This window comes from Leptonychotes weddellii, chromosome 1 (assembly GCF_054177405.1).
Source record: "Leptonychotes weddellii isolate Sample4059 chromosome 1, ASM5417740v2, whole genome shotgun sequence".
Taxonomy (NCBI): domain Eukaryota; kingdom Metazoa; phylum Chordata; class Mammalia; order Carnivora; family Phocidae; genus Leptonychotes; species Leptonychotes weddellii.
Window position 1 is genome coordinate 49,864,504 of NC_138369.1, and position 22,442 is coordinate 49,886,945.

The following is a 22,442-nucleotide window of genomic DNA, read 5'->3' on the forward strand; positions in this document are numbered from 1 at the left end:
CACAACAAAAAGAAGACGAGCCATTCACTCCAGTTCAAAGTCACCTCAGCTGATGAATCTTTAAATCCAAGCCTTTTCTCAGAGAGAGTTGGCATGAAGGATACCTTGTCTGGCGTCTTTGGCCATTGTAAAAACATAGTGCTTTTTTTGGTCCAGCATGAACTTAAGAAATGTCTATCTAAGTCCAGAACACTTCTGGGATTCGAGCAGACCACACCCAACAGCCTGCTCTGATAACTTATGAATGCCAGGATACTTTTTTTTTTTTTTTAAGATTTTATTTATTTATTTGAGAGAGAGAGCGAGCATGAGAGAGAGAGCATGAGCAGCAGGGAGGGGCAGAGGGAGGGGGGGAGCAGCCTCCCTGCTGAGCAGGGAGCCTGATGTAGGGCTCCGTCCCAGGACCCTGGGATCATGATCTGAGCCAAAGGCAGACGCTTAACCGACTGAACCACCCAGGCGCCCAATGTCAGGATACTTTGACCGAATGAGCTTGCCCTCCTCCTAGGGTACCTGACTATACAGTGCTGCCCAGGGGAAGGGAGTTTGCCTTATTCATCTCTGCATCTCTTCTAAGAGCTGGCCCTGGGGCCTGGCTTATGTGATACATGCTTAGTAAATATTCTGGGTATGTGATCCCTCCACCTCTTCACTGTTTTCACCATTATTTGTATTTCTCAAAGTGTAGTCCTACAATTACTCACACCAGAACTGCCTGGATGCTTCCTATAATTCAGATTCCTAAGTCCCACTCCAGACCTCCTAGCTCAGAATTTGCCGAGGGCGAGGGCCAGGGAGATGCCATTTAATAAACAACTGAGGTAATTCGAGAAATACTTTAACTTTTAAAAAGGTACTTAGAGTTTTATCCAAAGAAAGATAAAGGCAAGACCTTACCATAATAACACTTCTTTCATCTCATACAATCATTCACCTCTAAAGAGATCTTTGAAGTGCATTTACTCTAGTGACTGGAACCTTCGGGGTGACTTTCCCTGTGTCACCCACAGTGGCTCTCCAGCTGGGAGGCAGACTGCAGTGTGACCGCTTCAGTAAGCCAATGAGGCCCAGAGCGGTCTCCTGGAGAAAGTGACACCAGTGGTTTGGGACATCAGCTGTGCGGGAAGACTTCTCGTTAGCTGGCTCCCCAGACAGGGAAAGGAAAAATCCTACTTTAAAAAATTACCCACAATACCTGTAAGTCTGATTATTTTTGTGGCTTTTTAGGGGGTGGAAGAACAGGACAGGCTACAGAGATGAGAGAAGTCAGTTCAGTAAACCAATATTTACCAAGCTCCTATCACAGAAGCCAGACCCTGGGCTGGCTCTTGGAAGGCGGACACGAAAAGAGGCAAGGTCTCTTCCCCTAAGTGGTGAGGAGGGCAATGACCGTCCCAGAGCAGCTGGTGCAGGGAACCAGTGCAATCAACCCTGACCCAGTGGTCACACAACCGCCAAGGGCATTTTTTGCCAGATGTGTAAGAGTTAGCGAAACAGAGGTGGAGGCATTAAAAGCAGAGGGAGGAGAGTAAGCACAGGCACAGAATGGAGGTGTGTTCAGGAAATGACTGTCCATTCCCGTGGCTGGAATTCAGGTTTTGCGGGGTTGGGAGGGAAGAGGCTGGAGGAGATGAGGCTGCATAGGCAGGCTGGGGCCAGTTTGGGAGAGGTCTGAACATTTCCACAAATAGATGCTGGTGCTCACTTTCTATATTTGATTTTCCTGACCCACCAAACTGAAGCAATGTCTGAATACAATTTGACTTTTTAATAACACTTGCCGGAAATCCATATTTATGAGTATCCATTGTCATTCCAGAAGCAAGCATAATTAATTCAAAAGCATAACTAATAGTAGGAGATCTAAAATGCTTGCTAGTTTATTTCACAAAGGCTTTTATTTTTCAAAGAGAACCCCTGGTACCATATTTAAAATCATTTTTTTTGTAATACAGACACTCAACAAGAGCTCACGACTAGGGTTTAAAGAGGTGGAGGCCAGAAGGTTTGATATTTCTCCAAACTTTACTAATAGGAGTCTGCATTTAATTCATCTCCTACATTATTACTCATAAAAATATGATTTTAAACCTTGAAAACAAGGAGTTAACATTTTCTCACAGTAATAGGATATATTACCCTAAATTTTTTTAGGCTGCCTATTTAAAGGACATTTTTTGGAAGATTAGGATATATTTGGGTTAAAGTAGCTTAACTATCTGTTATAATAAGCTTTCATAGTACACATGACAAAAGATTGTTCTTAAAAAATAAAGCATTTAGGGGTGCCTGGTGGCTCAGTCGTTAAGCGTCTGCCTTCGGCTCAGGTCATGATCCCGGGGTCCTGGGATGGAGCCCCGCATCGGGCTCCCTGCTCAGCAGAAGGCCTGCTTCTCCCTCTTCCACCCCCTCTGCTTGAGTTCCCTCTCTCGCTGTGTCTCTCTCTGTCAAATAAATAAATAAATCTTTAAAAATAAATAAATAAAAATAAAAAATAAAGCATTTAAAAATGCATGGGTTTCAGGGCGCCTGGGTGGCTCAGTCGTTAAACATATGCCTTTGGCTCAGGTCATGATCCCGGGGTCCTGGGATCGAGCCCCGCATTGGGCTCCCTGCTCAGCGGGAAGCCTGCTTCTCCCTCTCCCATTTCCCCTGCTTGTGTTCCTGTTCTCGCTCTCTCTGTCAAATAAATAAATAAAATCTTAAAAAAAAAAAAAAAAGCATGGCTTTCAACAGCACCCTCTGGTCTCTTCCCAGAGAGTTTCAGTTGGTTCAGCCATTGAGCCCATGGCCCACTCCTTCCCGCATGTCCCAGTGAAAATGGCCACACTCCTGAGAAAACAGCCAAAATGAAAACCAGCCAGTACTAAATACCTGGGTTTTCAGTAGGGTGTCATTTACTCATAAGGCTTATATAGACTCTTTAAATTATTTTAAGCTCTCCAGGAAGTTCTGCAACAGAAGAGCCAACTATAGTGTGCAAAACTGACAATAACACATGTAACTAAGTGAAGAGCAGAGTCGCTTAGGCAAACAATCTAGCCGTATCTTTTCCTGTATTTTTATGTTAAGAAGGCAATTGATAGATTTCCAGGAAAAACTATCCAATATCTGACAAATAGGGCTCTTGGCTAGTTTGCCATAAACCCAGGAGCTGTTTTCAACTAAATTCAAGTTATTATTATCTGTGGCGAGACACTTTTCAAAGACATTTCCACAGAAACTTAGCACAGATGTGAACTGAAGCCAATATTCTAACATCTTGACAACTCATATCAAACCTTGAGGGTCAGCCATGGCCACAGTGTCCAGTAGTTCAAACGGAAAGAACACATTCTGGACAATATTTTCCAAGAGTCCCTCACATGAAAATGTGTACCTGCTCTACACAGAAAAGCAGGCTGTGTGAACATGCAGTATGTCGCTGGTGCATATTTACAATGCGAAGGAATGAAAAAAGTAGATCGGCTGAACATTTTCAAAGAGCTTTAGAAAAAGCAGTAGAACTGGACACACAGCCACTGGGGATCTTAAACTGAGGTTCTCCAGACAGCCCCCACCCCCAGCCTGCCCCAGAAGCATTCACTCCATGGGGCATCCTTAGACTGAAGAGACCATCAGAACAAGATCCTCTACTATAATCACTGTCATGCTCTTCTTTGTGTAACTTTATTCTTTACCTTTTGATCATATTTTTTCTCTTTACTGGTTTACCAAGGGCTGATGACCATCCTAACTTTTTAATTTGCCTCTCCTAAACTATTGCCTGAGCAGCTAACTTGAAGTATGGTATGGAGATATGGCAAACTGAGGTCACCAACAATGACACAATACAGAAATGAAAACAATGTCCCTGCACTGAGAGAGGGGGATAACAATTTTCTCGAGATTGTTAAGAAAAAAGAACAACCCACAAAAAATACACACAGGCCCCAAATGGTGTCATTTAGACCAAGTTCTCACACCGGTGCTAACCTAATTGCAGTTTCAACCTCCCCCAGAAATGTGGTCTTAACTGGTCAGTCAGGAATTTTTCAATCCCTGCCCTTTAGTCTGCACCTGGGTCCTCTCCAGCCTCCTAGGAAAGATGAGGCCATCTGCACCATCAGACACCTTGCTTTTCCCCCTAGAAAGCAGCCTTGCCTGGAACAATCCTCTCCTTTTGCTAATAACTTTCTTGTCCCTACCCTCTGTCTATTTTGTACAACTCCTCGGAGCACCTCTCCACTTGCTACATGGGGTGCTGCCTGATTCACAAATCATTGAATAAAGCCAATTAGATCTTTAGATTTACTTGGGTGAATTTTGTTATTTAACAGGATGTAATAGTGACTGTTTATCATGAGCCCTAGAGATAATATACCTGCAGCTCCAGTAGAGCTGATCACATCTCTATTGCAGCGCTCAGGTTCTTTTCTTCTGTGTAGGAGCCAGGCTCTTTGCCAACCCGGGACCGGGACCAATTAATTGTTCTATCAGTCTATTAGTTAGAACAGGTGTATGACTCTCCAATACCCTCTGGGGGGCTGTGTCTTCTTATAAAGAGTCCGAAGGGATAAAACCCTTCCCACATTGGTGGGACAGATTCCTGAGGATAACAATCCCATCCCCATGTGCTGCTCAACTCAGGTGATCCTTGAAAATTTCTCCCTCGCTTTGGCTGATATAGAAAATAGTAAACAAACCAGTTAAAATTCCTTTGCCCAAATAGCTAGGGAAATTAGCATTTCCTTTGGTTTTTCTATTGCTAACCCAAAAGAGTCTGCTATTACTGACACTTCATTTTGTACCTCGATTAACACCACAGAGAAGTTAGAACGATTTCTATCCATGCAAAAAGAAGAGGCAAACTATTAAGACTCAGGGAATTGCTGGGCCTTGTTTTGTTGATGAGACCTGGAAAAGTCTAGATCGTGCCATGAGAGTGCCCTCCACTCCCTTCTTGTAATACGTTGTTATACTCGTATATCACACAGCTTGATTTATTTCTCCAGAGTCTTAAGTCTACACGGCCACTGTCCTAACAAATGTTTCAACAAACAATTTGAAGACAGAAGCAGGACGAACTCATGCCAATGGACAAGAAAATTAAAAAGCAGACCCACAAGTAAAACCTTATCTTCAAGAAGAATCAACAATAGCGGAGAGCATCTGGATAACCCCAATGATGTCTCCTGTTGCTTAGGTTAATAAGAGACTAGGAGGGGAGAATGAGAATATATCAAAGTTCCACACTCCTAGGAAAAGCCTAGCTGTTCTATGGCCATGGGAACACATCAATATCAGAAGTGGTTTTCAACCTGATTAATTAATCAGGTTGAAAACCACTCATGTACACGCTTGCTTCAGTGAACGTGCTTCTAGAACCAATCAGTCAGATGGAGCTGCAGACTCTGAAAGGGAGCCAATCAGCAGCTGACCGGCTCCACTGACTTTTCTGGTACCTCTGGCTTGACCCACCCCTGCCTCTATCATGAACACAAACCATACTTCTGACATCAACCCACTCCCACCTGTGTAACAAACAGTAATTCAAAATAAACTCCTGCCCACAACCCTGAGATCATTAGTCAGGTTTGTTCAATCGAAGTGCCTCTGACCAGTTACTCATTCCTACACATAAATAAACAATAAGCTCAGCTCTTTTTGATTCCAGATACTGAGAGCTGGTCTCATCCTTGAATGGTGATCAATAATTGACATTTAATTGAGAAACAGACTAATTTAATATGCACTCATGAAATGAAGATATTAAAGCATGAAAGAAATTCAATCTAATCTTTCTCTATCAGGCTTTGACTTATATTGTCCCTGGTGCCAAACATCTTTCTCCTTTTCCTTCTTCTAAGTCCTACCTATAGAGTGAGTGACTTGACCCTCCATACGTCCTATGTGTGCACTTAACTGTATGCATGACTGATCTGACTGTATCTTATTCTGGTCCACAAGTTCCTTCTGGGCATAGAGTGTGATTTCGTTTCTAGATCCTCAGCACCCAGCCCAGGGCCTGACATATCATATGTCCAACAAGTATTTGTTGAATCAAATTACAGTATGATAAGAAAATACAGCATCTCTCCAATGGAAATTCATAGTCTATATGACGTCAATGTTACTCAATTGAATCTTGCCTGTTATTTAGAAAGGGTTTCCTTCCACTGAATTATTTCTCCCCTCAATTTGGAAAGGCCAAATTTTGCTCGTTTTCATTCATCTAGTTCCTAAGAACTGTTTTCATTCCTAAGTCTCTCGATGCTGCTTCTTCCCCATTAGCCCAGGCCCTGCTACCTCCTTCTTTCCACTTCTCGCACTGTACAAATTTTGAGTTTCTATACCATATTTTCTTTCCTTTGTGTGTTTCCCCCACCCTTTTACATCTTTCTTAGCTCAAATGGCATGTTTTGTGATTTTAATTTTTAAAAATTTTATTGTGGTAAGAACACTTAACATGAGCTCTATCCTCTTAACATATTTTAAAATGTATAATACAGTATTGTTGACTCTAGATACAATGTTGTACAGTAGCTCTCTATACTGTATCCATCTTGCTTAACTGAGACTTTATGCCCATTGATTAATAATCCCCACTTCCACCTCCCGCCCCTGGCAACACCATTCCACTCTTTGATTCTGTGAATTTTGCTATTTTAGATACCTCAGATAAGTGAAATCATGCAGTTTTTGTCTTTCTGTGACTGGCTTATTTCACTTAGCATAATATCCTCAAGGTTCATCCATATTTTTGCATATTACAAAATTTCCTTCTTTTTTAAGGCTGAATAGTATTCCATTGCATGTACATGCTACATTTTATCCATTCATATGTCAATGAACACTTAGGTAGTTTCCACCCCTTGGCTATTGTGAATAGTGTTTCAATGAACATGGGAGTGCTAATATCTCTTTGAGATCCTAATTTCAAATATTTGGATAAATACCCAGGTTTGGATAAAATCCCAGAATAAATTCTGGGTTGCTGGATCATATGGTATTTCTATTTTTAATTTTTTGAGGAGCCTCCATATTATTTTCCATAGTGACTACACTGTTTTGCATTCTTACTAACAGCATGCAAGGGATCCAATTACTTCACATCCTTGCCAACACTTATTCACATGCAAAAAATTGAAATTGAACCCTTATCTCACACCATACACAAAAGTCAACTCAATATGTATTAAAGACTTAAATATAAGACATGAAACTATAAAACTCTTAGAAGAATACTTAGGAGAAAAGCTTAGTGACCTTGGATTTACAATGGTTTCATGGATATGACGCCAAAAGCACAGGCAACAAAAATAAAAATAAACAAATGGGACTACATCAAACTATAAGTTTCTGCACAACAAAGGAAATAATTAACAGGGTAAAAAGGCATCCTATGGAATGGGAGGAAATATTTGCAAACCGTGTATCTGGTAAGGGGTTTGTAATTTTAATTTTTATACATATTGCCAATATTACTAGAAGTTCAGATAGCAATAAAACTACAAAAGTAACAGAAATCACATTATATTTTTACCCAAATCCAATGGGTCAAACTATAAAGCCAATTCTTAAATTCTCTTGCTAAGAGGGAAGAAAGAAAGCATAGAAAATAGAAGTCACATTTTATCCAAGCCATAATTTAGCTCCTGCCCTGGCAAACCACTTTAAAAAGTTATTAAAGTCAGAGGGCAAAATTAGCTAATTTGATTTTTTAGCTCCTTTCCTTTCTCTGGCTCACCATCCAGCTTGCACATCAACTGTGTAGCGACCAAAATTCAGGTACTGGAAAGAAGCAGAGACCTCACTTGCTTCAGTCTCTAAAGAGTGAGAATTTCTTAAAAGACCCAGTTAGAACTTTAACTTCAAACATTCAACCATTCTGTTTCTCCACTTCTCTCTTTTTGAGAAGACCCTAAAGAACCTGTTAATTCAGGACTTATAGATGAGATGTATGATCTTGCCTAGAGCATGTGAGTTTCTGCTTTATCTCATTCTTCCAGTTATGAAAAAACATCACAGGACTTATATGCTTGCATAGTGGTAAACCAGATTTCCTAAGTCAGCCCCTGTGGAGAGCATCTAGCTTATGATTTTTGGCAAGAGATAAGGAAAGAGTGAAACTCTAAAGCCCTAATCTTGAAGGCAGAGAGTTGCAGGGCCAGCACCATCCAATATATAACTCAGCGGGGTTACTGACCCCCACCCTCAGCTGACTCAAGGTAAAGACAGAACCAGGTACATCCCTAAGGGCCTCTGCAAACCCCTGATGATGGCTACCGAAGCAGTCTTAGTTGAATGGCAGGATCAAAATCAGGAATCTTGTTGTAAGAAAGGTAGAAAGTAAGGCTCTGTTGTCAGATGACTGGTTCTGTTTCTGCTATGCCATTTAATAACTAAGTTTGAATAAGGTACTTACTCTGCGATCTTGTTCTTTCCCTTTTCTCCCTTATAAAATTGTAAAACAAACGTATCATACAAAAAGAATTGTGTCTAAAAAAATGAAGTACAGGAATCATTTTTCCATTTCTTGGTAACATGTACTAGTAGGTCTCGGCAGTCTAATGATCCTAATGCAACTAGAAAAAAATGGGTAAATTGAAAAAAATCACATTTTTAAAGACGTTAGAGAGGTGTGGAAACAATAAGGACTGGATGAACTAAAATTCCAGAGAGGAAAAAGCCCTTTCTGGGCCATTTTCTGCACCTGGGATATTTGCTAATTCTACACCAAGGCAAAGAACTGGATTGGACACAGACAGAGGGACTCTAGTGAGGGAAAGAGAAATCAGGGTCGGGGAGAGGAGGGTGAGTTGTGTGGGACTGGTGTGACAGACTGAAAACTAGAGGATCTGCAAACAGGAACTTCCCACACGTGGCCAATTTTTTTTACTCGAGAATGCTAAGTTAAAAAGGCAATCTGGGATTCTGAGCCAAATACTTTTAATGGTCAGAGGAACATCTCCCAGAGTTGCATGGTATGTGGAAGATCAAACCTGACTAAAGTGAGGAGCCCTGTGGCAAACGAGAGGTCTCCCTTTAAGATGTTGTCAGGTTTTGAAGCTGTTCAGGAAGGCTAAAGAGCAAAGCTAAAAAAATTCTGAAGGGAAGAACTGAATCCCCATAGTCTTTCAGGGGAGAGGACGCAGAGATCCATGAAGTGCTCAGTCCAAAGCCTGGAAGAACCATGACCAGGGAACAGGGACAAACAACAGGTGAACTGAGTGTTGCTAAGGCTGTGACCGAGCCCTGGCCCAACTCAACCCCTGATTGGATGAGGTGATTAGTCCCTTGCTCTGTCTTACCAACAAAGGGCATAATCTTCTCTGGGGGAAGGACACTTTTTGGTGCCTTCCCATTGTTCAGCATACAATGAAAAATTACCAGACATGTGAGTAGGCAGGGAAATAGGGCCAATTAAAGGGAAAAAAACCATAATAGAAGAAGACTTATGAATTATCCAAATATTGGAATTAACAGACCAAATAAAATAACTGATTAATAAGACAAAATAGAGGAAAAGATGGACAAAGGGGAATGAAAAAATTGGAGAAATTCATCAAAGAATTGGAATTCATGAAAAAGAAAAAGGTGGACATTCTGGAAACAAAAAAATCGTATCTGAAAATAAGAACTCATAGGATAGTTAACAGCAGTCTGAACACAATAGAAGAAGGAATAAGTGAATCTGAAGATAGCTCAATAAAAAATATTCAATCTGAAGTATAGGAAGAAAAAAGTATGAATGGAGAGTCCAGATAAGATCATAGCCCACATCTAAAGGTCTAACATACAGCTAATTAGAGTCTCAAAAAAGGAAAGAAGGGAGAGAATAAAGTAGAAGCAATATTCAACATGATAACAGCTGAAGACTTCCCCCAAACTGATGAAAACATCAATCTGTAAATTCCAAAAGCTCAGTGAACCCCAGATAGAATGAAAACAAAGACATCACACTTAGGCAGATCTCAGTGAAATTGCTGAAAACAAAGGTAAAGAGAAAGTCTTAAAGGAAATATTTCCCCCCGGTCTACAGTGTGTCTTCATTTTCTTAACAGTGTCTTTCAGAGAGCAAGTTTTAAATTGTGATAAAGTCTAATATATCAGTATTTTCTTTCATAGATTAAGGTTTTGGTACCATATATAAGAACTCATTGCATATCTCAAGGTCATGAAGATTTTCTTCTTTATAACTCTGGAAGTTTTAAATTCTTGTGTTGTACTTTTTTTTTTTTTTTTTTGAGAGAGAGAGGGAGAAAGAACATGTGCAAGTTGGGGGGGTGTTGCAGAGGGAAAGGGAGAGAGAGAGAGTATCTTATGCAGGCTCCATGCTCAGCCGGAGCCCAATGCAGGGCTCAATCTCATGTCCCTGAGATCATGCCTGAGCTGAAACCAAGAGCTGGACATTTAACAAACTAAGCCACCAAGATACTCCATTGCTTTACATTTATATATATGATGCATTTTCAGTTAATTTTTGTGTAAGGTATGAGGTTTAGGCTGAAGTTCTTTTTTTTCTCTTACATATGACCAATTTTTCCAATTATCTTGATTGTATAAGATTTTAATTTGTAGAGGTGACTGAGTGAGGTAATGGAGAGATCAGTGACATTGAAATAAGAATTTATTAGTTACAATTCCTAAGAGAAGTGGGCATGCCATGCCACAAGGGGCCACGGGGCAGAAGAAACAAGGTCAGTCAGGAGGCAGAAGGGGCAGAGGGAAAGCATGAAAACAAGCTTTTTTTACTATATGGCAGGAAGTTATTAGGTGGAGATAGCCCCTATTTGGCAGGAAGAGAAACACAGATGTCAGGAATTGTGGTTGGAGATTTGTTTATATCATTTTCAAGCATCCACAAAACCCAGAAGGTGGAGAGATGTAAACGTTGGCAGTTGGTTTGGCCCTGTGATCAATGGATGCCAAATCTTCAATGACAGAATCTATAAAAGTTCATTAGAACACCAATGCTGTCTGCTGAAAGACTATCCTTTCTTCATTGAATTTCTTTTGCATCTTTGTCAAAAACCAACTGACCATACTTGTGTGGATCTATTTTTTGGGCTCTGTATTCTTTTCCATAGATGTATCTATCTACCTATCTTTGTGCGAATGCCACACTGCCTTATTTTAGCTTTATAGAAAACCTTACAACCAGATAGTGTGATTCTTCCAATTTTATTCTTTTTCAAAGTTATTTTAGCTACTCTAGTTTCTTTGTCTTCCCATATAAATTTTAGATGAGATTGTCTATAGCTGCAAAAGAATTCCTGGCATTTGATTGACATTGCATTAAGTTTATAGATCAATTTGGGGGAGAATTGACATTTATACTTGCATATTCCAATCCTCCTTGATTCCATCAGCATTTTGTAATTTTAGCATATAGGTCCTATACATGTTTTGTTAGATTTATATATAAATATTTCATTTTCTTTGGAGCAATTGTAGTTTTTTTCAAATTTTGTTTTTGTACTTTCCTAATGTATAGAAATAAGATTGACTTTTTTAATTCTTTGGCAACACTAAACTCATTAATTCTAAGAATTTAAGAAATAGATTCTTTGAGATTTTATACACAGATGATTCTATGTAGATGTCATTTGAAATGGAATTTTATTTCTTCTTTTTCTTTGCCTAACTTTTATTTCTTTTTCTTTCCTTATTGCATTAAGACTCTGAGTATGATGTTGAATAGTAACAGTGGACATCCTTTCCTTATGCGTAAACTTAGGGGAAAAAGCATTCAATTTTTCCATTAAGAATAATGTTAACTAACTTTTTCATAGGTCCCCTTTAATAGGTTGAGAAGTTGAGGAAGTTCCCTTCTCTTCCTAGTTTGCTAAGAGTTTCTAATCATGAATGGGTGTTATATTTTTTCAAGTGATTTTTCTGCATCAATTGACGTGATCATGTGGTTTCGTCTATAGGATTAATATAGTAGATTACATTGATTAATTTCTGAATATTGAACCAATCTTGCATTCCCAGGATAAAACTCACTTTTGGTCACGGTGTGTTATTCTTTTTATATATTGCTGGGTTGAACTTGCCAATATTTTCTTGAGGATTTTTGTGTCTATGTTCATGAGGGATATTGGTCTGTACTTTTCTTTTTCTGTACCATCTTTGGTTTCAGATCAGGCAATGCTGCCTCATAAAATGAGTTGTTGAGTGTTTCCTCTCCCTATATATTCTGAAAGGGGTTGCAGAATTGGTGTTATTTCTTTCTTACGTGTTTGGTTAAATTTACCAGTGAAAACTTCTAAGTCTGGCAATTTATTTTTTGGAATGTTATAAACTAAGAATTCAATGCATTTAATAGTTTGGAGTTCCTGATTTCATCTTGAGTGGCTATGTAGTTTGTGGTTTTCAAGGAATTGGTCCATTTCATTTAAGTTGTTGAATATATGTGTCTAAAATTTTTTGTAGCACTGCTGTTATCCTTTTAATGTCTGTGAAGACTATAATGATATGCCCTTTCTCATTTCTGATACTGGTAGTTTGCACCTTATTTCTCTTTTTATTTGTCACTCTTGCTAGATGTTTATCAATTGTATTGATCTTTTCAAAGAAACAGCTTTGGTTTCATTGATTGTCTCTATATTTTATTTTATTTTTTTAGCTTTCAATTTCATTGTTTTCTTCTCTTATTTCCTTCCTTCTGCTTAATTTGGATTTATGTTGCTCTACTTTTTCTAGTTTCCTAAGGTGAGTGCTTAGATATTTGAGACCTTTCTTCTTTTCTAATATAAGCACTAAATGCTACAAATTAAATTCTAAGCACTACTTCCATAGCACTCTGTAATTTTTTTTTTAAGATTTTATTTATTTTTTGACAGAGAGAGACAGTGAAAGAGGGAACACAAGCAGGGGGCAGTGGGAGAGGGAGAAGCAGGCTTCCCACTGAGCATGGAGCCTGATGCAGTGCTCGATCCCAGGACCCTGGGATCATGACCTGAGCCAAAGGCAGATGCTTAATGACTGAGCCACCCAGGCACCCCCATAATTTTTGATATATTGTGTTTTCATTCAACTCAATATATTTTCTTTTTTTAAAATTTTTATTTAAATTCTAGTTAACATACAGTGTAATATTAGTTTTAGGTGTATAATATAGTGATTCAACACTTCCATACAACACCTGGTGCTCATCACAAGTGCACTCCTTAATCCTCATCACCTATTTAACCCATCCCCCCACCTCCCTTCTGGTAACCATCAGTTTGTTCTCTATAACTGTCTGTTTATTACTGAGAGAGGAATGTTAAATAAATCTTTGTTGATTTGTCTCTTTCACCTTTCAGTTCAGTCAATTTTTCCGTCATGTATTTGGAAGTTCTATTGTTATGTGCATACACATTTACTGCTGTTTTGTCTTTTTGGTAAATCAATCATTTTATCATTATGAAATGTCTTCCTTTATCCCTGGTAATTTTCTTTGCACTGAAGTTAACTTTGACATTAATATAGACACTCCAGCTTTCACTTCATTAGTTTTGCATCGTATATTTTTTCCATCCTCTCACTCTTAAGTTATCTACATCATTATAGTTGCAGTGGATTTCTTGTAGACAGCATATTATTAGATCATTCTATTTTTAATCCATCCTGACAGTTTCTGTTTTCTGATTGGTATCATTATCCCATTTGCATTTAAGGTAAGTATTTTTATGGCTGGAATAAGGTCTATCATTTTGTTTGTGTTATGGGTATTCCCTCTGCTCTTTGTTGTTGTTGTTCCTCTTTTTCTCCTTGTCTACTCTCGGATTACTTGAACATTTTTTAGTTTTCTATCTTAATGTATTTATTGTGATTTGACTGTATCTCTAACTATAGTTCTTCCAGTGGTTGGTTTGGAGATTAATAAATTAACACTTCATAGTCTACTTAGAATCAATATTTTGCCATTGTAATTGGAATGTAGAAAACTTGCTCCCTTCTAAGTCCTGTTAACCTTCCCTCTTTATGCTATATAAATATATGTCTCATACATTACATGCATTGAAAATCCCATCAGAAAATGTAGTTTTTTACTTTCAATCACTAAAGGCATTCTAAAGCACTCAAAAGGAGAAGAATTTTCTATTACATTTACCCAGATATTTACCATTTCTATTGGTCTTATTTCATTCCTGATGTTCCCAGTTTCCTTCTGTCATCATTTTCTTCTGTCTGAAGAACTTCCTTAAACAATTCTCTTGGAGTAAATCTACTTGCTACTTGCTAGACTAAATTGTTTTAGAGTAAAGCTATTCCCACGCATTTTAGTTTTCTTTCCTTGAAAGTATTTCATTTCCGCTTCTGAAAGATATTTTCATGAAATATACAATTCTATGTTGACAGTTCTTTTAACACTTTAAAAATGTTTTTTCCCTGCCTACTTGCTCCCATGGTTTTTGATGAGAAATCATCTTTTCATGTGCTTACCAGATAGGCATATATCTTCTTATGTGAAATGTCTATTCAAACCTTTTGCCCATCTTAAACTGGATTCTTTTCTTATAATTCAGTTGCAAAAATTATTTACAAGCTACTTGTATTCTGAATACAAATTTTTTAAAAAAGATTTTATTTATTTGAGAGATAGAGAGTGGGGAGGGGCAGAGGGGGTGGGAGAAAGAATCTGAAGCAGACTCTGTACTGAACCCAGAGCCCAGTGAGGGGCTTGATCCCACAACCACAAGATCATGACCTTAGCCAAAACCAAGAGTTGGATGCTCAGCCGACTGAACCCCCCAGGCACCCCCTGAATACAAATCTTTTATCAGATAAACGATTTATAAATATTTTCTCCCAGTCTCTTGCTTGTCTTTTCTTTTTTCTTAATGTTGCCCTTTGAAGAACAAAAATTTTTTAATTTTAAGAAAGTCCAACTCAACACTTTTCCTCTTATGGATCATGCTTTCAGTTTCACATCTTTGTTAATCCAAAGTCACCACATTTTCTCCCATGTTTTCTTAAGTCTGGAGTCCATACTGAGGTTTTTGTGGGTTTTTTTTTCTTTCCTTTTTCCTAAGGAAAAAGCTCATTGGTTTGCATATAGCTACCCAATTGTCTTGGCATATTTGCTGAAAAGTTCATCTTTCCCCACTGAATTGCCTCGACACCTTTGTCAAAGACCAATTTATTATTAGACTGTCATTTCTGTTCTATTGATTTAGCTGCCTGTCCTTAGGCCAATATCACTATATCTTAATTACTATAGCTTTATAATAGGTTTTTAAAATGAGTTAAGTCCTCAAACTTTATTCTTTTTAAAAATCATTTTGGTTATTCTACATCCCTTATGTTTTCACATAATTTTAGAATCAGCTTGTCAATTAAAAAAAACAATGTTGGTTATTTACAATAGCCAAATTATGGAAGCAACCTGTGTCCACTGATAGATGACTGGAGAAAGAGGGTATGGTATATATATGCAATGAAATATTATTCAGCTATTAAAAAAAGGAAATCTTGCCATTTGCAGCAAGCTACAGAGTGTAATGTTAAGTGAAATAAGTTAGTCAAAGAAAGACGAATACCATATGATTTCACTCATACGTGGAATTTAAGAAAATGAACAAAGGAAAAAAAAGAGACAAACCAAAAGACCTTTAATTATAAAGAAAAAATATGGTTACCAGAGGGGAGGTGGGTGGGGGAAATGGGTGAAATAGGTGAAGGGGATTAAGAGTACACTCATCTTGTTGAGCACTGAGTAATATATAGAATTGGTGAATCACTATATTATACACTTGAAACTAATATAACATTGTATGTTAACTGTACAGGAATTTAAAAAATTAAAAAGTATTTAAGACTAAAAAATAGAAATAAAATAATGCTGGGATATTATAGGGGTTGTATGGAATATATAGCTCAATTTTGGGAAACTTGCTATCTAAATGATATTGAATCTTTGAATACATAATCAAGGAATATATCTCATTTATTTAGATCCTCTTTAACTCTCGGGAGTGTTTTATAATTTTCTGCATATGATTCTTACAGTTTGGGGGTTAAATGTATTCATACACTTCTCCTTCTTCTTTTAAGTAGGCTCCATGCCCAGAGTGGAGCCCAATGCAGGGCTTGAACTCATAACACTGAGATTAAGACCTGAGCTGAGATCAAGAGTTGGATGCTTAACTGAGTCACCCAGGCACCCTTCTTCTTTTTGATACTATTGGAAATAGAATTATTTTCTCAATTTCATTTTTGGAATGTTCATTGCTAGCACATAGAAATACAGTTAATTTTTGTATATGATCTCATATCTTGTGATCTCTTTAGCCTGTGACCTTGGCTAAAATTAATTATTAGCTCTAGTAGTCTTTATTTCTTTCTTTTTATTTATTTACTTTTTGTAACTTCATTAGGATTTTCTACACACAAGAATATATAATCTGTGAATAAGGACTTTTTAATTCTTCCTTTCTAATCTGTATACCTTTAACTTCTTTTTCTTGCCTTATTGCATGGGTTGGAACCTCTGGTTCAATGTTGAATAGGAGGAGCAAGAGCAGGCATCTTTCCCTGTTCCTGACCGTAGGTAGAAAAATCACCACTAAGTATCATCTTAGCTGTAGGTTTTTCATAGACACCTTTTAACAAGTGGAGGAAATTCCGTTCTATTCCTAATTTGTTGAGAATTTTATCAAGAATGGGGGTTGAATTTTGTCAAATGCTTTTTCTACATCTATTGAGGTGATCATTTGGTTTTTGTCCTTTATTAAAATGGTGTATTACATTGAGTTTTGGATATTGAGCCAACCTTGCATTCCTGCATTTCTGGGCTAAATCCCACTTGGCCATGGCATATAATCATTTTTTATGTTGCTGGAGTCACTTTGCTTATTGTTTCTTAAGGATTTTTTATGACACATAATAATTTTTATGTTGCTAGATTCAATTTGCTAAGTGTTTCTTAAAGATTGTTGAATCTATGGTCATGAGGGATATACACCTATAGTTTTCATTCAATTTAAAATATTTTATTTCCTTTGTGATTTCTTTACCCAAAGTTTTAGAAGTATGCTGTTTAATTTCCATATATTTGAGGATTTCCTTTTTCTGTCCTTGATTTATAATTTAATTATTTTATGGTCAGTTATTTACTTTGAATAACATCAATTTAAAAAATCTATTGAGGGGCACCTGGGTGGCTCAGTCAGTTGGGTATCTGCCTTCAGCTCAGGTGATGATCCCCGGGTTCTGGGATCAAGCCCTGCATCAGGCTCCTTGCTTCTCCCTCTCCCTCTGCCCCTCCCCCCCCCGCTTTGTTCTCCCTGTCTCTCTCTCTCTCAAATGAATAAATAAAATCTTTAAAAGAAATAAAAATCTATTGAGACTTGTTTTATGACCTGGCATATGATTAAGGCTAGAGAATGTTCCATGTACACTTGAAAAGAATGTGTATTTCACTATTATATGTGCGTACTACAAATGTCAGGTAGGTTAAGTTGGTCGATAGTGTTGTTCAAGTCTTTATCATTTTGCTGATTTTCTGTCTGGTTGTTCAATCAATTATTGAAGGTGGGATACAAATCTCCAATGGTGATTTTCTAGTTCTCATTTTAGTTTTTGCCTCATGTATTTTAGAGCTCTGTTGTTGGGTGTGACACATTTATAATTGAGATATATATATATGTATATATTCCTGGTGTATTGATCATTATTACAAAATTTCACTTTATAGTAATAGTTCTTAAAGTCAATTTTGTATGATAATGATAAACTGTCTTCAATTCTCTTAAAGTTACTGTTTGCATGGTAGGTCTTTCTCTATAAAATAATAAAACTTTCAACTTATTTATGTAATTGAATATAAAATATGTCTCTTATAGACAGCATATACTTGATCTTATTTTCTTATTCAGTCTGAAATCTCTACCTTTTGATAGAAGTATTTGGTCCATTCCCATTTAATGTAATTTTTTATGTAGTTGGATTTACAACGTCTCATATTGTTTTTGTTCCTCTGTTCCGCCTTCACTGCCTTCTTTTGTGTTTATCATTTTCTAAGTGTACCATTTTAATTCTTTTGATTTTTAAACTATTTGAAATTTTTTTAATAGTTGCTCTAGAAATTCTAATATATATGTTACTTTATCACAATCTACTTCAGGTTAATACTGCCTTAATTTTATTAAAATATAGCAACACTGTTCCAATATATCTCTTGTTCCTCTCCAATTCTGATAGTTATATGTACTATATCTACATATGTCATAAATCCAACAGTATAGTTCCATAATTATTGTTTTATCTGCTCTTATATCATTTAAAGAAATTAAGAGATAAAAAATTGAATATGTATAAAGTCTTTTATATTTACCTATATATTCGTCATTTCCAGTGCTTTTCATTTTTTCCTATGGATTAGAATTATTCTGGTATATTTCTTTTTAATCTGAAGGATTTCAGTATTTCTTTAGTATTCCTTTAGTATTTCTTGCAAGTCTGCTAGCCACAAATTATCTCAGTCTTTATTTATCTGAGAACGTCTTTGCTGGACTTTCATTTTAAAAGAACAGTTTTGCTGAACATAGAAGATGGACACAGAAACATTCTTGGTTGAGTATTTTTCCTTGTGGTACTTTGAATATATTATTCCAATGCCTTCTTGCCTTCACTATTTCTGATGATAAGTCACCTGTTGAGCATATTATGATGTTATGATCATATACTATGATCTATGTTATTTTTTTCTTATTGCTTTTAAGAATTTTTTGTCTATGATATATTTCAGTGAATGGTCTACAATGTGTTTAGGTGAGGATCTCTGTGAATTTAGCTTATTTGGAGTTTAATGAACTTCTTGGATATGTAGATTAAAGTTTTTCCATCAAGTTTGAGAAGTTTTTGACAAAAAAAAAAATTCTGTTCCTTTCTGTCTTCTTTTGGGAATCATACCTATGTTGGTAGACTTGATGGTATTTTATATTGTCTCTGAGGCTTTGCTAATTTTTCTCCAATTTCCCCCTCTCTTCTTCAGATTAATAATTTCCACTGATCTATTTCAAGTGCATGGATTCTTTCTTCTGACAACTCAAATCTGTTTTTGAGCCCACTTAGTAAATTTTTCATTTGGGTTATTATACTTTACAACTTTAGAATTTCCATTTGGTTCTTTTAGATAATTTCTATTTCTTTATTGATATCATTGGGGAGTCACTGTCATTTTATTTTCCTTTAATTCATTAAAGGAATTCTTTAAAAATTCTTTAAAAATGATTTTTGTTCATTCTATGAACATATATTTAATGGATACTTTGAAGACTATGCCTGCTAAATCTAACATCTGGAGCCCCTCAGAGACAGGTTTTATTGAATGCTTCCCTGCCCCTGCCCCAGCACGGGTTACACTTCCCTGTTTATTTTCCTTTGTATGTAAATTTTTGTTGGTAACTAGACATTTAAAATAATACATTGTAGCAACTTTTAATTTTATTTTTCCCCCTAGGGTATTTTTTGTCTTTTGTTATTGTTGTTGTTTTTAAGTAATTTGCTTAGATTTAATATGCCTCTCCTGTGGTTTGTTTTAGTTTCTCCTCCATTTTTAAAAATGTTCTCTCTCTCTCTCTCTCTCTTTTTAAAGCATAGGTGTTACTCTTATTTCTTCATGGGTCAGGTCAAGTCAAGACTAATTGTTTGTACTCTAACAATAGGAAGGCTTCCAGCCTCGCTTGGTGGGTCTATGTGGAGGTTGGGAGCACATTCAAAGCTCAGGCAGTTTTCAAGTCTACCATGACTTTTACCTTCTGCCTGGCCTTCTCAGATCTCTGTACATGTGCTCAGACTCCCAGTCATCCAGGAATGTGTGAAGAGCTTATATCCTCTTATGGGCTCCATGTCTGTGCAGCTTCCCTGGTCTCCAGGGATGTGTGGAGAATTTATCAAGCCCCTCTAGGACTCTCATATCCAGGATTTTCCTGGAACGTCCCTATTAAATTTCTGGCTAATTCTCCTGTCTGCTGCTGTCCCAAGCAGGACTAAAAGCTCAGGTTAGAAGAAATGTTGGCTTTTCCCATTTGTCACTGTGAGTGTAGGTTCCCACCCTTCACTCCCAAACGTGTCAGCCCCCTCTGACAAACAAAGATGCTGGTTTTCACAGCTAGCCCACTCTGCTAGAATTCCCATGCTGGATCTACTGGGATAGGGAACTGGGGCAGCTCAGGAAAGAATGCCAAGGACTGCCTGAAAACTTACCTCAAGTTCAGCAGTTTTGAGAAGATAAGCTCTTCTCAATTTGTTGTTTTTGGTTGGTTTCTAGAGATCTGAAATGGTTGTTTTTGAAAAATCTCTCTGGTTTTATAGTTGCTTTTTGGGGAGAGGATGTCAACTCATTCACTTCTTCATAGTTGGAAGCCTCCTGCTTTCACTTAGCTTTTGGCCTGCTAAATTCCTACTGCCATTACAGATCTTAGAAGCTCTTCAGAAAAATTTTTAAAATGTTTTCCCAACATTTTTTTTTGGCATTTTCAGTGGATTAGTCTAGATATCTAGTCTGTTATACAGAAAAGTTAATGCTTTATCAGTTTTTTATGACCATTAAATGAATTTCTTTATGCAAAGAATTCAGCAAAGTATCTGTAACACAAAGGGGCTCAAAAAACAGTAGTTATAATAATGTCTGAACACTTACATTGCAGGGATTTTACAACTTTGTTTTATTTAATCATGACTCAGTTCTGAATATCCAGAAACTATATTCTAAGCTACTACAAAAGCCTTCCTGACTGGTCTCTCCATTTTCAGTCTCTTCGAACCTTTGATCTGTTCTTTAATCCTCACCTCACCAATACTCCCCAAATATATATTTTTTAATTTTGTTTTATTTTATTATGTTATGTTAATCACCATACAATACATCATTAGTTTTTGATGTAATCATGTTGCTTCTGCCATAGTTTTTCATTACTTACTATTATTCTCTTGGTTTTCCACTATAGTCCTTTGTAACCTGGCTCCCAGTTTACCTGTAAACTCTGTCTCCTGCAGCTCCCTGCACCTGGTGGGTTCATTTACTCACTCTCCTTTCATTTTCTATTCTTACTACCTCCACTCTCACCGCCAAGCTTTGGCTTGAGCTTTCTCCTCCTCTTCTTCCCTGCCGCTCTGCACCATCTCCCTTCCTGGGTGTACCCTTCTCTCTCTGTCACCTACCCAGTTCTTACAGATCCTTTAACATCTGCCTCCTTTCATTCATCTAGTGGGCATTTGTTCATGCCAACAAGGGTGAGCTCCAAAGGCTGTCTTGAAGGTGCTTTTCCCCATATAACTTACCAAAAACAAACAAAACATTACATTTTTATCCTACATCTCGCCTAGTTGTGGCTCCACATTAGGCAGAAATCTCATTTTTGTTCAGTTGATAAATCACTTTTATCCCACTTTTGACTACCTCCAACTTTAATATAATTAGGAGATCAGCCCTTCCCTCCCTGGAGTTATACATTTATCCTAAGCAATCTATCCTGGTTTAGATATTGTCTCTTCTGGGCCTATGACACAGCATATGGTTATAACCAAGTAACAAATATATTTCCAGAGGAAAAACTTAATTATAATTACGAGTCTCATCACTGAGGTAGTCATAAATTATGTTGCATAATGTTCTTAAAATTATAAAACTATTAATATTTGAGTGCATTAATTATTTTGTTTCATGCTGTGCAGGCAACCAAGAGATAATGGCTTCCCTTTAGCAAAAAAAAAAAGTCTATTCAAATGCCTGGTTTGCTCTCAGCCCGTATCTCATGTTTTTTCTTTGCCTTCTTTTTGGTATCCATCACCTTCCCTATGTTTTTGCCAGTTAGTCATCAGTGTGCATGAGATGAAGTAGAGAATACTGGAATCCTTATCAGTTTACCAGCCGGTCAGCCTCCTTGACCCAGTCTCAACCTTTCCCACACAGGACAGGGACAGTGGGAGAGGGAGAGTAGGTCATGAAATGTGCTTAGAAGAGCAAAGGACTTAATAAAAGAGGAAAAAATAAGAAGTGAAGAAGGATAAGGGAAGCATAGGAGATGTTCTAGAATTTTTACCCACTTGAGTGGAAATGAACCAGTCTTTCACAAGATCACACATATTTAAGAAATAAGAAAAAAAATACATTCAGATGAGAATTATCTGATAACACCTCTACAGAAATTTGGTGGGTGAGGCAAAATGAAGAGGGCTGGCATAATGTGTGTCTTACCTATGGTGGCTTACTCTATTAGCACAGATAATCACAGTTGGTTGCTAAAACACACACTTCATCAACCAAAGGTGGCCAAAGGCTTATTCCCATTTCAAAATATTACTTGATACTATATATAAAGATGTATCACTATTGTTCTTGAATTCCAAGGGACTTGAAAATTCCATACAAATAATTTTGTTTTCCATAAGTCAGTGGACTTCCATTTAATCTTATCTGACTGTGCTCTAGAAAAACAAGAAACAAAAAAACACATTTGGCT

The 22,442-nt window shown here is 37.2% G+C and overlaps 1 protein-coding gene across 6 annotated transcripts in view; it reads right to left on the reverse strand.

Annotated features, from left to right (window-relative positions):
- The window catches only part of KBTBD12 (kelch repeat and BTB domain containing 12), a 73,497-nt gene that overhangs the window by 34,179 nt on the left and 16,876 nt on the right, over positions 1–22,442 (reverse strand). Inside the window, exon 5 of one of the 6 annotated variants that reach the window (XR_014146046.1) lies at positions 22,178–22,407. The exons of 4 other annotated variants lie outside the window; for them this stretch is intronic. Coding sequence is in view for 1 of the 2 variants with exons in the window: in XM_081823104.1 (XP_081679230.1) it covers positions 22,310–22,407 (98 nt within the window). In the remaining variant the exon portion in view is untranslated. Of the gene's footprint in view, positions 1–15,568; positions 22,408–22,442 lie in introns of those variants that run through there. One more of the 6 variants, XM_081823104.1, reaches the window with a different exon arrangement.